Source organism: Hypoxylon trugodes (assembly GCF_022578975.1).
Source record: "Hypoxylon trugodes strain CBS 135444 unplaced genomic scaffold F4822scaffold_3, whole genome shotgun sequence".
In the NCBI taxonomy this organism is placed as follows: Eukaryota; Fungi; Ascomycota; class Sordariomycetes; order Xylariales; family Hypoxylaceae; genus Hypoxylon; species Hypoxylon trugodes.
This window is the reverse complement of record NW_026250018.1, coordinates 184,281-197,444: the sequence shown is the minus strand read 5'-3', so window position 1 is coordinate 197,444 and position 13,164 is coordinate 184,281. Positions and strand designations below refer to the sequence as shown.

At 46.0% G+C, this 13,164-nt stretch overlaps 6 protein-coding genes across 6 annotated transcripts; 4 read left to right on the top strand and 2 right to left on the bottom strand.

Moving 5' to 3' along the window:
• Positions 1–1,021: 1,021 nt before the first annotated feature.
• On the top strand, positions 1,022–2,419 carry F4822DRAFT_426359 (aromatic prenyltransferase; the record flags this gene model as incomplete). Its single annotated transcript, XM_051460537.1, has 3 exons — positions 1,022–1,216; positions 1,272–1,783; positions 1,846–2,419. The coding sequence occupies 3 exons, from the start codon at positions 1,022–1,024 to the stop codon at positions 2,417–2,419; spliced, it is 1,281 nt and encodes a 426-aa protein (XP_051316286.1).
• Positions 2,420–3,903: 1,484 nt separating this feature from the next.
• On the top strand, positions 3,904–4,849 carry F4822DRAFT_152879 (uncharacterized protein). The gene has a single exon (XM_051453036.1). It carries the CDS (start codon positions 4,000–4,002, stop codon positions 4,387–4,389), a length of 390 nt encoding a protein of 129 aa, XP_051316285.1. The 5' UTR covers positions 3,904–3,999; the 3' UTR covers positions 4,390–4,849.
• A 549-nt stretch (positions 4,850–5,398) lies between these two features.
• Positions 5,399–7,222, top strand: F4822DRAFT_426357 (FAD-binding domain-containing protein; the record flags this gene model as incomplete). The annotated part of the gene is made up of 3 exons (XM_051460536.1): positions 5,399–5,846; positions 5,961–6,580; positions 6,734–7,222. The coding sequence occupies 3 exons, from the start codon at positions 5,399–5,401 to the stop codon at positions 7,220–7,222; spliced, it is 1,557 nt and encodes a 518-aa protein (XP_051316284.1).
• Positions 7,223–7,642: 420 nt separating this feature from the next.
• Positions 7,643–9,411, bottom strand: F4822DRAFT_152860 (uncharacterized protein). Its single transcript, XM_051453035.1, has one exon. The coding sequence runs from the start codon at positions 8,955–8,957 to the stop codon at positions 7,773–7,775; it is 1,185 nt and encodes a 394-aa protein (XP_051316283.1). The 5' UTR covers positions 8,958–9,411; the 3' UTR covers positions 7,643–7,772.
• Positions 9,412–10,138: 727 nt separating this feature from the next.
• On the bottom strand, positions 10,139–11,257 carry F4822DRAFT_152850 (uncharacterized protein). Its single transcript, XM_051453034.1, has 3 exons — positions 11,207–11,257; positions 10,432–11,150; positions 10,139–10,368 (listed from the first exon to the last, which is right to left on the bottom strand). Exons 2-3 carry the CDS (start codon positions 11,042–11,044, stop codon positions 10,217–10,219), a joined length of 765 nt encoding a protein of 254 aa, XP_051316282.1. The 5' UTR covers positions 11,045–11,150; positions 11,207–11,257; the 3' UTR covers positions 10,139–10,216.
• A 620-nt stretch (positions 11,258–11,877) lies between these two features.
• Positions 11,878–13,100, top strand: F4822DRAFT_426355 (uncharacterized protein; the record flags this gene model as incomplete). The annotated part of the gene is made up of 4 exons (XM_051460535.1): positions 11,878–11,883; positions 11,951–12,460; positions 12,510–12,976; positions 13,034–13,100. The coding sequence occupies 4 exons, from the start codon at positions 11,878–11,880 to the stop codon at positions 13,098–13,100; spliced, it is 1,050 nt and encodes a 349-aa protein (XP_051316281.1).
• Between the last annotated feature and the right edge of the window lie 64 nt (positions 13,101–13,164).

Here is a 13,164-nt window from a genome sequence, read left to right as displayed (position 1 = left end):
TAAGACCGTTGGTCTAGGTTTTCCGTAATATTCACTGACAGTCTAACGCGGGTAGGTATAGATTCGATGTGACTGTTGGTTCCAAGCTCCTCACTGAGGTATCCACTAACAAACCCGAATTAGGTAACAGATCGATCTTCGAGTATATATTAACAACCAACTGCATTTCATGTTGCATAGGTACCTTACCTTTAGGTATTCAAGTATACACCGACTACAAACGCCTTTTTCCCCCTTCCCCTTCCCCTTTTCACCGCCACTAACGTCAGCCTCAAAAACCAGAGTTCAAGACGGAGTTTCTTTATCATCTCAATATCTTATTGATATTACGTATTACGAACCTATTACCGGTCCCGCGCCCGTGTATTCTTTTCCCTTTCTTTGTGCGGTAGCCAATGTAAACGATTGGTCGTAATACGGGATTTACCTGCATACCTGGGCGATATGGAATTATTTACATGAATAGGTTGCCGTGAGAGGTTTACCTTCCGGCGACTTAGCAATCTTGTTTATTATGCTAAATAATAACTTTGTCAAACATCCATCATCACGAGGCGCAATAACAGCCCATACTGAATAAGCCCAACTACCTTGAATATTGGAATGGACCGCTAACGTGAGATGGTTAAGGAAAGAGATATTCCGTTCCTTGCATTATCTTTAGTTCGAACCCAAGAAATACTCCGGTGAGACGCGCGGGATATACCACGGTGAAGATCTTGTGTATAGTCTTGTTGAACGAAGCAGTTCGTTATCAAGAGCGTTACGCGTAGGTACCAGACACACCTGGATAAAAATAGGTATCCCATTGGAACTCGCCGTCGGAGGGTTTCTGTATTTCTAGGATGCAATGTCACCCATAGGGCATATTGGTGGGTGTTATATAGCTACTGGAATACCGAGGTACAAAGGAGGGCTGAGAAAAGAGCCATAAGCGATTCAATACTTAAGCAGGCTTCTTTTCCAGACCCAGAAGCTGGGAGTAAGTAGGAGTAATCCTCGTAACAATTCCACGCCCGCGATGACGATTCGAAAACCTGCAAGGCGCACCACCAAGGTGTGGGACTCTTTAGTAACAAGATGCTTGCCCCTTCAAGATCGTGATGCCGAATTCTGGTGGCAACTTACGGGTTATCACATGGCCCATATGCTAGATGCTGCTGGTTATACCGTGGAAAGACAATACGAGGTGCTGTTGTTTCATTACCTCTGGATTGTAAGCCACTCCATTCCGCCCACAACGTGAGCAATCTACTTAACCCCTTGTGCAGGTCCCTCGATTAGGACCAGCGCCCGACGCCGATGGCGTTCCGAAATGGAAGGCCGTCATGGCACACGAAGGCTCGCCGTTGGAATACTCCTGGAAGTGGAACACAACTACTTCGCAACCCGAAATTCGGTACTCATGGGAGCCTTTCAACCCCGGCTCGGATAGAAATAGTAACCCTTTAAACCACGCAAACTCACTTGACTATATGCAAACAGTATCACACATTGTTCGGGACGTAGATTTTACTTGGGCGCGACATTTCCTTAGGGAGCTGGAGAAGGAAGATCGTCCGGCCTCATACTTCCTCCATGCTGTTGAATATAACCCTGCTGGGAAACTCGGCCTCAAATCATACTTTGCTCCTAGGTGTTTCAAACTACTCGAAGGAGGCGATTCTATGGTTAAAAAGGAATGGGATGATGCGATTACCAAACTTGGCCCGAGCAACGCTTGCCGTGACAATTTGATGGAGTTCCTCGCTAACAATCCGGAAGGGAAACTAATGAAACCCATGTATGTAAAAATACTCGCGCCCTAAGTGTCATAGGAGGTTGCTAACTGTGTACGTTCATTAGTGTCTTAGCTATGGATGATGTAAAACCCAGCAAGTCACGACTCAAGTTCTATTTGATGACACCACACACCAGTTTCGCATCTTTAAAAGAAATCATGACGATGGGAGGGCTCATTGATATCCCTGAAGCGAACATGAAAGACTTACGCTCCCTTATACAAGCTATTATCGGAGTACCGAGCGATTACCCCGAACACGCCAACATGCCTATCACGCCCCCCATTGGGAAGACGTGGGCTGACACAGAGAATTTGTTCGAATGTTTCGTCTACTTCTTTGATATAGCACCTCAAAACCCCCAGCCAGAAATCAAGTTGTACCTCCCTGCTCGAATGTATGGCCCAGACGACCTTGAAATTGCGTATCGTCTTATGGATTGGATGAGGGCTCGTGGTCGAGGTGCATACTGTGATCAATACCTGCGCATGCTAGAGGTGGTGGGCGAGCACAGGGGCTTGGCGAACGGAAAGGGGCTTCATAGCTTCATCAGCTACCAGATTAAGAACGGTGAGGCGGACGTCAAGTCTTATTTTACCCCTGAGGCGTACCACCCGGCTCGATTCGGTAGGGCATGAGTAATACAATTTATCGGGATTCGTTTTATAGTGTGGAAGAAGCAAAGAAATACTTCAGGAATGATGCAGTAAATAATTACTTTGGTAGAGATTGTTTTCCTTATATAGAGTCCGCTTTGTCGTCTCCTCTTTGCCTATCCATTGGTTTGCTCGCACTAGATTTAGTGGATGAAATTTCTTGGTTTAGCTCGCTAAACCGCCCCGGGCCATACCCTAGCAAAAACGTGCTGAAATTGCAGGGCATGAGGCGCTGAGCCCCGCTACAATCATGACGATTATAACGAACCATCAGGCGGGAGGTACGGGAACCAACAGGTCTAATAACACTCAAAGTGAACTTCTGTTCAACCACTAATAGGTGCCCTCTACAGTAGTCAAGGTTGAGACCCATTGTTGTACTAGGTACTTGTAGGTAACCCATTAGGTAAAATGTTAACGATCAATAACGCCTATGAGATTGGAACGATTTGGGCCGGGGTCTTTGGTGAATATACCTGTTGGTAATCATGTGTTCCTGCACATCATTGTCATCCCCGTATCTCGTAAGAAGTTAATCTGCGAATATGAGGTCGCTTTGTTGGTTACCAAATTAGTAAATGGCTAACGAGATAATTGGTCAGTTATAGAAGCTATACTCGTTATAGCTTATTGGGGTTTAGCATTGTGCTTACTGTAATTATAGCATAGCGCCGCTAAAATACAGGCTTATGACTACCTAGAAAGGTATTCGGAAGATGCGTAGCGAGGCATTTCGAGATAAAACACATAATATTTGAATAGACTTTACCTATTTAAGTACCTAAGTGACCGCCCAGACATTTCAGATAGTACATTAACTAAAAGAAATTCATGATTCAATATTTCGTGCCTAGTGCTCTTTACCTCAACTTAGATACCCGTGTGAGGAAATGCTCCACTCGTTGCCGATCATGAGGGGTTCATCCGGTCGAGAAATCACCATCGGCTCCGGCTCACGGAGTTGGGAATAATCCCGTTCGGATTCTCCGCCGCCTGATTACTAGCTTACCTACCTACCAGGTATATACATAGCGCGGTACTACCTATGTGCCTAGTAGCCATTCCTCAATTAAAAGATACTTAGGAAAAGGTGACACTTAATAATAAATATTACTATGCTTGAGGAAAGAAACAGGAATTTGATCAATCGTCTACCATGTCTCCCTGAAGAGATAACAAAGGGGCAAACCCAAAATAATAACTAGCAACCTCAAAAGACAAGCACAACTATCGTGTCATATACCATACAGTAAATGTGAAATAATACATTGTCTTGAATAGTCATTGTTCGTAAACTCTTTGTCGTTATTATCTCTGTTTTTGTTACAATATCCTTGTGCGGAAATATTAAAGAAGTTGAGGAGAGCATATAGTCCGTTGTCAAACCAACGATCTAGACCACATATCCATTTCCAAGGAATAATTACACTCTATCATTATCTAAAGACACCAACAGAGAAGGAAAAAGGGATTGCAGATATTATTAAAATCTGCAGTCTCTGCCAATCTTACGGCGTTTCTATTGGCCGACGCTTCCCTCTAGTAAGGGATTATAAAGGACCATGACGGACTACATTTCATTGTATTTCGACTTAGACGAAGCGTCGCAAGCGCCAGATCCCAACTCCGAGGAGTCCACATGGTGGTGTGATGGCGAGCTTATCGTAGATATTCCCGGGTTTACTCCTATCACAACTCCCAAGGAAGATCCCATGACACAAGAAATAGATCTAACAGATTTAGAAGAAAACTTTGCAGGGGGATTTGGGCCCTACGTCTTCCCTTGGAGCGCGGGCGCAATGCTAGAGTCAGCAGAGACAATAGAACTAGAAGAGCAACAAAGAAATCAGGAGGCTGACTACGAAATAATGGTGCAGTTGAACGCTACTTTCTTGGAGATAAATTCGATTAACTGGAAGAAAAAGGCCAAAGAGTTATTCGATTTCATGTAACGAGCCAATGAACAAGCTTAATAAAGACTTATAGATTAGGTAGGTGATAATAGTTGCTTTAATGATATGATACTAGACTTTATCTTTGAGATTTCATGACTTATCGGATCAAAAACTCCTAGGGCTATCTGCCGCGATACTGGTGACCTGAATTAGATGTGAGAATTTGAACTTGCGTTACGCGAATATAGTCATATTATCAGCTGTCGCGGGGCTCTCGCGAGCACATGATCCCTCGATATTTATTGCCACTGGTATTTATCGGCTGTAACACTTTGATGAGGCTCTAGAGGAACAATAGTAAGCTAGTGGGGTCATTTAGCTTAATTCTTACGCTCTAACAAGTATGAAAATGATGAAAATGACCAAATTGTGAGATAGAAATGGTATACCTGCTGATGCAGCCTGCTTTGTTTCCTATCGCCAAGCCTAAGTTAGGGTAGGATGAGGATTCTCGCCAGTCCGGTGGCACCGAATCAGCTGAGAGATCGGGCGGTAAGGGCCGCTGCCGCTGCAAGTCATCCTTGTCGTTCTGACAGGTTTAAGAACTAACAAGCTGAACACGAAAAGTCATTTGAGGATGGTAAATTATATGTCCAACTCTAGCTGACGGGCCGGTACTCGACTGAAATAATTTCGGGTATCCGATCGATTTCTTCCCCTATTACCTTGTCGGGCATATGCATTCTATCAAACCTACACAGCTCTCAGCATGCATTATAGGCCAGTTTATAAGTGAAAGTATCACAGAGAGATCTCCTATTGTACGTCAGCAGGTGTTGATGGTGGTCAGACTTTTTACCTAACATACGACTAGGTGCTACGCAATTCTGAGAGTTGACAGCTGCATTCTACACATGATACGTCTCGATGCACACTGTGCTAAGGGAGAGCCTTTTCCGAGGAGAAAATGAAAGAAAAAGTAAAAATTATAAGGATAAAACGGTGGAAATTTCCCTTTGATTGGAAAAAATGGAAGATAACAAAGAAATCGAGAACAAAACCAATTATGGCGACTATTGCAGGTATCAGCGGCAATCAATACATCCCAGGGGCGAAAGAATACGACGATGTCAAGTATCAGTATGCTACGTCAACTTACGGCAAAGAGCGCGATCTCAACCCGGCGTTGATTGTACAGCCCAAAACTAAGGAGGATATCGTGCTAACTTTGAAATATGCGAAGGAGAAGAACATTGCGGTAGCCGTGAGAACCGGCGGCCATCAATATAGCGGAGCTTCATCTACGAGCGCCCCGAATATCCAGCTTGACTTGGAAAATTCGTTCCAAGGAGACGATGACCGAACCATCTTCGAAAAGGATGGAAAATCCTATGCTCGTACCAGCGTCAGCTGGAGCCTAGGAGATTTCAACGCCTGGCTCACCGAAAACAAGCTTTTTGTTCCTCATGGGCAGTGCATCGATGTTCATGTTGGTGGGCATCTTCAAACTGGCGGTAAGACACGATTTTCCTTTTTGTGAGATCATGTAAGGTGTAATTTGCAGCTTGCAGGTCATACACTCGTACCGCCGGCTATTACAGACGACTGGTGCTGATTGATGATCATAGGTTATGGCCAATTAATCCGTAGCTTCGGCTTATTTGGTGACCACGTGCTTTCCCTTGAGATCGTCGATACGGACGGGAACTTCAAGGAAGTAACTAGGGAGACCGACCCCGATCTATTCTGGGCATTCCTAGGCGGTAGTCCGGGGAATCTGGGCGTTCTGACCCACTTCACCATCCAGCTGCATCGCGACCAAGATTACAACGGATCTAGGGGCATGAAAGCGTTGTATTTCTACGATACAGAGACTTTGAAGCGTCTCACAGATATCCTGGTTGAGATGTCGGACAACGAAAATTTCCCGCGGAATTACGACTTCTGCATCAGCGTCCTTAGTTCCGCTTTCCCCCTTTTGGACTTATGTCCCGGTTTGGATGAGTGGATGGCGCGAGCACATCCAGAGTTATATGGTAAGGACGGTATGATTGCATGGCCTCGCACTATCGTCGTGTTCGCGCAGTGGGTCCCGCTCGAGAGCGGCGACGTGTGCGATATGTCATGGTTCGACCGCATTAAGGAGGGGTCTGACTGGATCTTGGGTGACAGCGACGTTGAGGAAAAGCCCATGTCTCAGCTAACGGGTGACTGGATCTTCCGAAACGTGCGCGAGTTCGAACATCCGGTACGTATTCGAAACATCTTTTCCCCCTATTGCCGTGTCTCAGTGCATCTGGATCTGGATAACGCTTAGTCTAGACCGCTTATGCGCTTGTGTTCCTGAGACAGATCTAATTTCTTACGGTGGCGATGTTAGGGCTGACACCTCATGTTATAGTATGTCAAGCGCACTTATGTGACGAATTCGCGTACGCTCGCCGCGGATAAGTGGTCGGAGTGGATGGTCAAGCGCATCGATGATATCGTGCGGCCCGAGCATAACCGGTGTTGGCTTTCGGCGCAGATGCAATGTTTCGGCGGTGTGAATTCGATGTTCGCGCGAAATGCGGGCAATGGCACTTCTTTCAGCTGGCGCGATACTAGTCTTGGCTGTGTGATGGACTGCTTCCATACTGATGAGACTGAAGCGCGGGCCAATGATTGGCAGAAGGTCAATGACGCGGAGGCGATCGGGCCTAATGGGCTATTTTCCAAGGAGGATCGTCGCGTGCTCTGGGGTTCATGGGGAGATTGGAATCTCGATAACGTCTGGCACTGCTATTATGAGGATCGCGCCAAATATGAGAAGTTGCAACAGATTCGGAAGAGAGTCGATCCGTATGATATCTTCACGCCAAACCCCTTTTCGGTCAAGAGAGCCGAATAATCTTTTTGTAAGATTTTGTTTGTTGGGTGTACATGGCGGTATAGATAATGGGTTATTCCTGGGGGAATGGGGTACATAGGGTTTTTCATACATATTCTTTTGCTTTTTCTTCGATAGTAACGCTGACAGTGTCAATATCTTGGTGTGTACTTGTTCCCCTATTTGTGTACTTACTAAGCGCACGCCCTCCCTAAGAGCCGAACTTCGGGGGGTGGGGTATTCCGTTTCCTCTTCTTGGCATTTTTCATACCCGTTGATGAAGCTTCTCGCACTGTCAAGATATGATGCCATTCTTTCCCCGCAACTGATGGAATAAGAGGGAGATGAGACGGGCAAGATCGAATGGGAGAACTAACCGGTGAGACATTCATCACATGATAGTAAGTTGCTGCTGGGGAGAAATATGTGAAAATCATCGGTCTTATTAAAGCATCCAAGGTATCTAGCGCGCCCCTACGCCTCATCTATGCTATGCTATGCTATCTTTATGCATCATCTAATGTTCTATGCTTTGTGCTCTATGCTCTAACCCTAGCTCTAGTCTATCTGTCTAAGCCCATCCGATTCTAAAAAGTTTATAACCACTCTCATCCCCGCGGCCAATACCACGGCGCTTTTCTACATTTTCCATGCTTAAAATGGCAAGATGCCGACCTTCTGGGTTTTTAGGACTCGTTCCCTGGAACGCAGCCTCGACGGAATCGACAACCGCCTCGAAGCGACCATTTGGACGTATTGTCATAAGCAGCCAGAACACACCCCCAGGCGCTAATAGGAGGGTCGCACAATTACGCAGCCACATAGCATGTTCAGGTGCATAGATGACGTCGGTGGCTACCAGCACATTTGCTGGTTTGTCGAGCGGCGCTGCTAAGATGGGGGCCGACCAGTCAAGGGGACACGCTTTGACTTCTGCTTCGGTGAGTTGGATGTTAGCCTCTAGGTTGGCCAGCACGGCAGAATGGTAATCGGTCGCAATCAAAGTGGCGTTTGTGATACCGAGATGTGGCAGCCCTTTAGCGAGGACGAGACTAACTAGTCCAGTGCCGGCTCCAAGCTCTATGATACGCGGCGAAGGGCCGAGGGCATCCTTAGTGAGACTAAATCGATCTGGGGTGGTGCATATCGAATCGGAGAAAACAATAGATGCGCCCCAGCTCTGTAACCCAACGTCGGTGTGATCCGTGGTAGTCTGTGGAGCATCATTAAGGCGCACATTTATTGTGACCGCCTTTTGAACATCAGACCCCTTAGTCAGCTCGAAGGAGAAGTCGCGAGTAATCCCTGTATCTTCCTCTTCATCTTCCTCAGCTGGCGCAGTGAATGAGGCTAGTATGAAGGAAGCTTTGTCGACAATTAGTTCATGTTCGTCCTCATCGTCTAGTTTCAACTCCTCGACACGGGCGATTAGGGTTGTCAACCAGCGGATCGCGAAGTTGCGTTCGAATACGTCGGCACGGAGCGCATCGATAGCACATTCCGGATCTATTATATCTTCGTCCGGGCATAGATCATCCTCGGACACATAACCGGAATCGGCAGTTTGCTCTGGCAAAATATTATGAGCTTTCCCATGTTCGAGTTGTGATTTGACAGCCCGCGATAATGAGACAGGGCAGTAGATCTCCTGTAGGTTGTCTAGGGCTGAGAAGATCTTTTCTTCGTTGAGTGAGACCAACGAACGCAGAGGTGGTAGGCTGCTCGTGGGAGACAGCGGAAGACCCGCTCGGCTCATTGGAGTCCTCGGTAAGACTCACGGTCCGTCTTGAGAATGAATGACTTTCTTAATGAGAGACAAGGAGAAATAGACGGAGCGAAAAGAAAAAGGGAACAAAGACGAAAAGAAAGAATTATTAGGCCATTGAGCATTTTATGAGAAAAATGGTGAAAGTGAGACGAAAATGATTATTTTTGGGGGCCTAGAACGGGATAGATCCCGTATCGCGACCCACTTACCGCACAACTTTGTCGCTATCGTCAAATTTATCGGCGATACGATAGCGGTGAGACTAAAAAAAAGGGCAGGTACGATGACTCGCCATGTGCTTATTCCGTTGGTTATTGTGGCTCCTGTGACTTCCCAGTGGATTAGGCGAATTACTTGATACTTACATGTAGCTTTATGAAGATATTGCTTACTAATAAGTTACTTAGTCATCCTCTTATTTTACTTCTTTCTTTCTTTCGGCTCATTTTTTTTTCTCACTAATGCATCATCTTCACTTACACCCATTTTTGGTCCGCCCTGCGCAATACATCTGGCTCGTCTCTAAAGACTATACTGTCCGCTTGTCACTCAAAGCCTCCTTAATTTTCGTGTATAATATACACTCTATTGTTTTATCGTTTACTACCTTTATTATCACCACACGTCAGTTACCTAGTTATTCTCATGAGTTTAAGAATATGGTAGACCCTTGCTTCTGGTGTCGCCATATGGATAAGCTGATGACTTAGCCATCAGCCGAAATTGTTTCTTGAAGTCAAGCAAAACCCGCCTTTAGCTTCATAAGTGATTCTTACGGGATATTTCTTTTTTCTTTTTTACCCATCATCTCTCTTGCCCTTGGCAACTCACCTCTACTAAATACCGTTTGAAAAAAAAAAAAAGGGAAGTTTTGTTGTATCTGGTTTTATCTCGACGATCAAGTGGACATCCAATGGTCAGCACATGCCTAGGAACCTAAGTTACGCCCAAGGATCGCCATTGGAACGCCCTCAGGGGTGGGGATTTTCAGGGTCTACACCCCCTAGGACTACCCCGCTATGCCCTATTAACCCCCTCGCGTTGTCGCTAGTAGGGATCACTCTACCTAGACATGTCACTAATAGCGCCTGAGCAGTCGGAAAGTAATACTGCGCATGCTGTATTCTTGCAAAATGAGGCGAAGCTTTTGTATAACGACTTATATCGGAGACATTCCTTCTCAGCTAACCCCATTTCTAAGACTAAACAATCTCACTAAAAGGGGAGGACTTTTCCTTTCCGTATACCTAACCCATCACAGTAATCGTGTGGACATAACGAAGCTTGCCTTTCTCGACTCGGAACTCGTGGCTATCGGGCACAGTCGCGAAGTCAATGAAGACGTCAACAGCACCAAGAGTTTCGTCGATAACATAGCGGCGGTTGCTCAATTTGACACCTATAAATCCGAAATTTTAGTAACTTGCTGATCCAGACCGTATACTAATTAACCACTACTTACCACTAGGAACGCCAACATTGCAGCTGTCGGTGGCCGAACCCGTTCCAGTGTACGAGCCGCCCTCAAGACGTGCGCAAGGGGTGCCCCAAGGGACCTGCACAGTCTTGTCGTTGAATAGGTCGGCGTATGCGTCGGCTGCAGCTTGAATCACTTCTCGGGAATCACGCTGGTCCTCGGGGATCGGGTCCCACTTCTCGCGGGATGCCCAGTAGTAAGTGCCAGTGGCGTTGAAGAGCCAGTCTCCCTGGTCCGTGACCAGACTGCTGATATTGGCGATCTTGCCGTCGGCGAACCGTAACTGCGTACCAATGACATACGGGTGCGTCTTGTCTGTAACGACGATCTCGGTGTAGGTCGCGCACTGAACCGTGTCGTGGAGACTACGGTTGAAGTCGATCTTGAGGGGATGCGACAGGATACCAGTCTTAATATCAGCTGTCTTGAACGCCTCCAGATAGGTGACACTTTCGGCCAGGGGAGATATGCCATCGGGCTTTCCCTCGGTTTGTGCCGCGAGAAGGCTATCTGTCGCAGCAATGAGTGATTCACGAGTGCATTGCGCTGCCGCCTGGACGGCGAGAAGCCCCAGGGCGGAGAGAGTAAGTCTCAACATTTTCAATCTCGTCCAAAAAAATCTAGCACAGAATAGAGAGAGAAGCCTATTCAAGACAATTACATTTCTTGGCTAAAGATGCCCAGTCAGGGCAGACTCCCCCTCCCTATATACGAATTAGTATATGATGTCAAACCGGTAAAGGAGATGACATTGTCGCACTCGATGAGAATAGCCATATGAATTTTGTGTGGGGTTGCTTCGGCAATTCCAAAGACCTGGAAGATCATCATCCGTACATCAAGTCTAGAAATTTTTAACATGGCATCAATCTAATAATAGGCCTTGCCGCTTTCGTCACCTCAATTGAACATCAAGTCGATTTCCAACATTACCGATTGCCTAGGTACTTGCCAAAGTAGGAAATTACCTATTCGGGAAAAGAATTGATGACTTGCGTATTATACACGATAAAGGTATCACCCATATTCAAGAGTTTACGGGCTAACTTACGAGAAAACTGATAGGTCGTTTCTGGGCCCTTCTGGTAGTTGGCTTGCCCTATCATATATCTTAGAAGTCGCTTTTCCACATGTTGCAATTCTCTAACCAGAAACGGATAAAAAAGGTATTGCTTCAGATCAAGGGTGTTTTTCTTCATTCTCGTTCGACATTGGAAGTTTCACCACCTTGCCTTACCCCTTATCGATTACACGATCTAAGCACAGAGACTCGGTGGATCTTAGCTTTTCCTCTAGTACTATCATTATTTCTTTTCGCTTATCGCAATGACGCGAACGCGTATTATAAGACTTAACTTTTTGCTATACGATAATTTCGCAAACGAAATTCTCTAGGACAATTTTAGGCTACCAGAAAATAGATGATCCATCATGCCGGTAAGAGCTAACTCGTACAAGTATGCTAAGCTAATAGGACTTCGTCATGCTAACTACGTCACGTCAGGAACGCGTGGCTCTTGAAGATGTGAGTAATCGTGCCAACCAGTTACCCGCAACGGCGGCTAGCGACAAATTATCGAGCAATAACGCTGCAAGGAACGCAATGGGCCTTACTTTTGAAGAGTATAAAACTATGACCCTTCAACAATACACAGAAGCGAATTCCTTTGGGCCAAATGCCGTTCCGGGGGGTGCCAAACGGACGAAAAGCGCTGCAACCAGCGGCCCATCATCCAGTAAGAAACGAAAAGCAGAACTGTCATTAGAAGATGAAATTGCGGCTTATAAGCAGAACCTGGACGATATTATCTCGCCCGACGACTTTGAATACGAACCTAAGCCTAGTTGCCAAGCTGTACGCAATCGAATCAATAAACTCCCCGATGCTGACATTATGAGGAAAACAGGATTTGCTCAGGCTATCGGTGGTCGTAATTCCAACACAAATTCTCTCAATAATTTCCTCAAACAATCTAGAACTTATGAAGAATGCAATAACTCTATCTACTCCAATGTGTGGACATAGTTTAGGCAACGAGAGGTCATGAAGCTGAAAATGCCAGACAAAGAAAAGACAGACACAACAAGCAGAAGCCTCTACAAGTTCTAACACGGGGAGCTCGGCCCCGAAGGCAGCGAAGGTCGCGTCGCTTCCTGATATTAGTAACATACACTTGGACGGCGAGGAAACCGACTCGGTCAGTGTCTACGATTCCTGCGACGAGATCCGTAGGAAGGTCAATGCGCATCTAAAGCTGCCAAACGTCACACAGGCCCAATTCTGTCGCGACTTATACGCCCAGCTACACGCAACTACTATCAAGGGTATCCAATCAAAACAACTCGCCGATTTCCGTGCTGGAAAGCGTGCTAAGACAGGCGCTAAGAGTACCGTATTCTACGCCGCGTACGTGTATTTCGAGAAACTACGCGTTGCTCAGAATAAGCCGAAGACCAAGCATCGAGAGGATATGGAAGATATTTGGGAATTGAAGGGTGGCTTCGATCGTGAAACTGATCATAGAACAATGTATGGCCTTATATATCATCCAATGATTTGACTTAAGCTAACGCCACCAACATTTAGGTATCTCGGTGCGGCGGATGGCGGCGAATTACATTTTGATAAATACGGCCTCAGATATCGAGGGTAGCATATGATTATGGTATAATATCTCGTAAGGTAAGTGATTAGATCATATTGACTTGGGAATTTTT

Coding starts and splice junctions, on each gene's coding strand:
- F4822DRAFT_152879 (XM_051453036.1), top strand. CDS start 4,000: ATGACGGACTACATTTCATTGTATTTCGACTTAGACGAAGCGTCGCAA.
- F4822DRAFT_152860 (XM_051453035.1), bottom strand. CDS start 8,957: ATGAGCCGAGCGGGTCTTCCGCTGTCTCCCACGAGCAGCCTACCACCT.
- F4822DRAFT_152850 (XM_051453034.1), bottom strand. CDS start 11,044: ATGTTGAGACTTACTCTCTCCGCCCTGGGGCTTCTCGCCGTCCAGGCG. Junction 10,369..10,431: donor CAATGTTGGCGTTCCTAGTG/GTAAGTAGTGGT, acceptor TCGGATTTATAG/GTGTCAAATTGAGCAACCGC.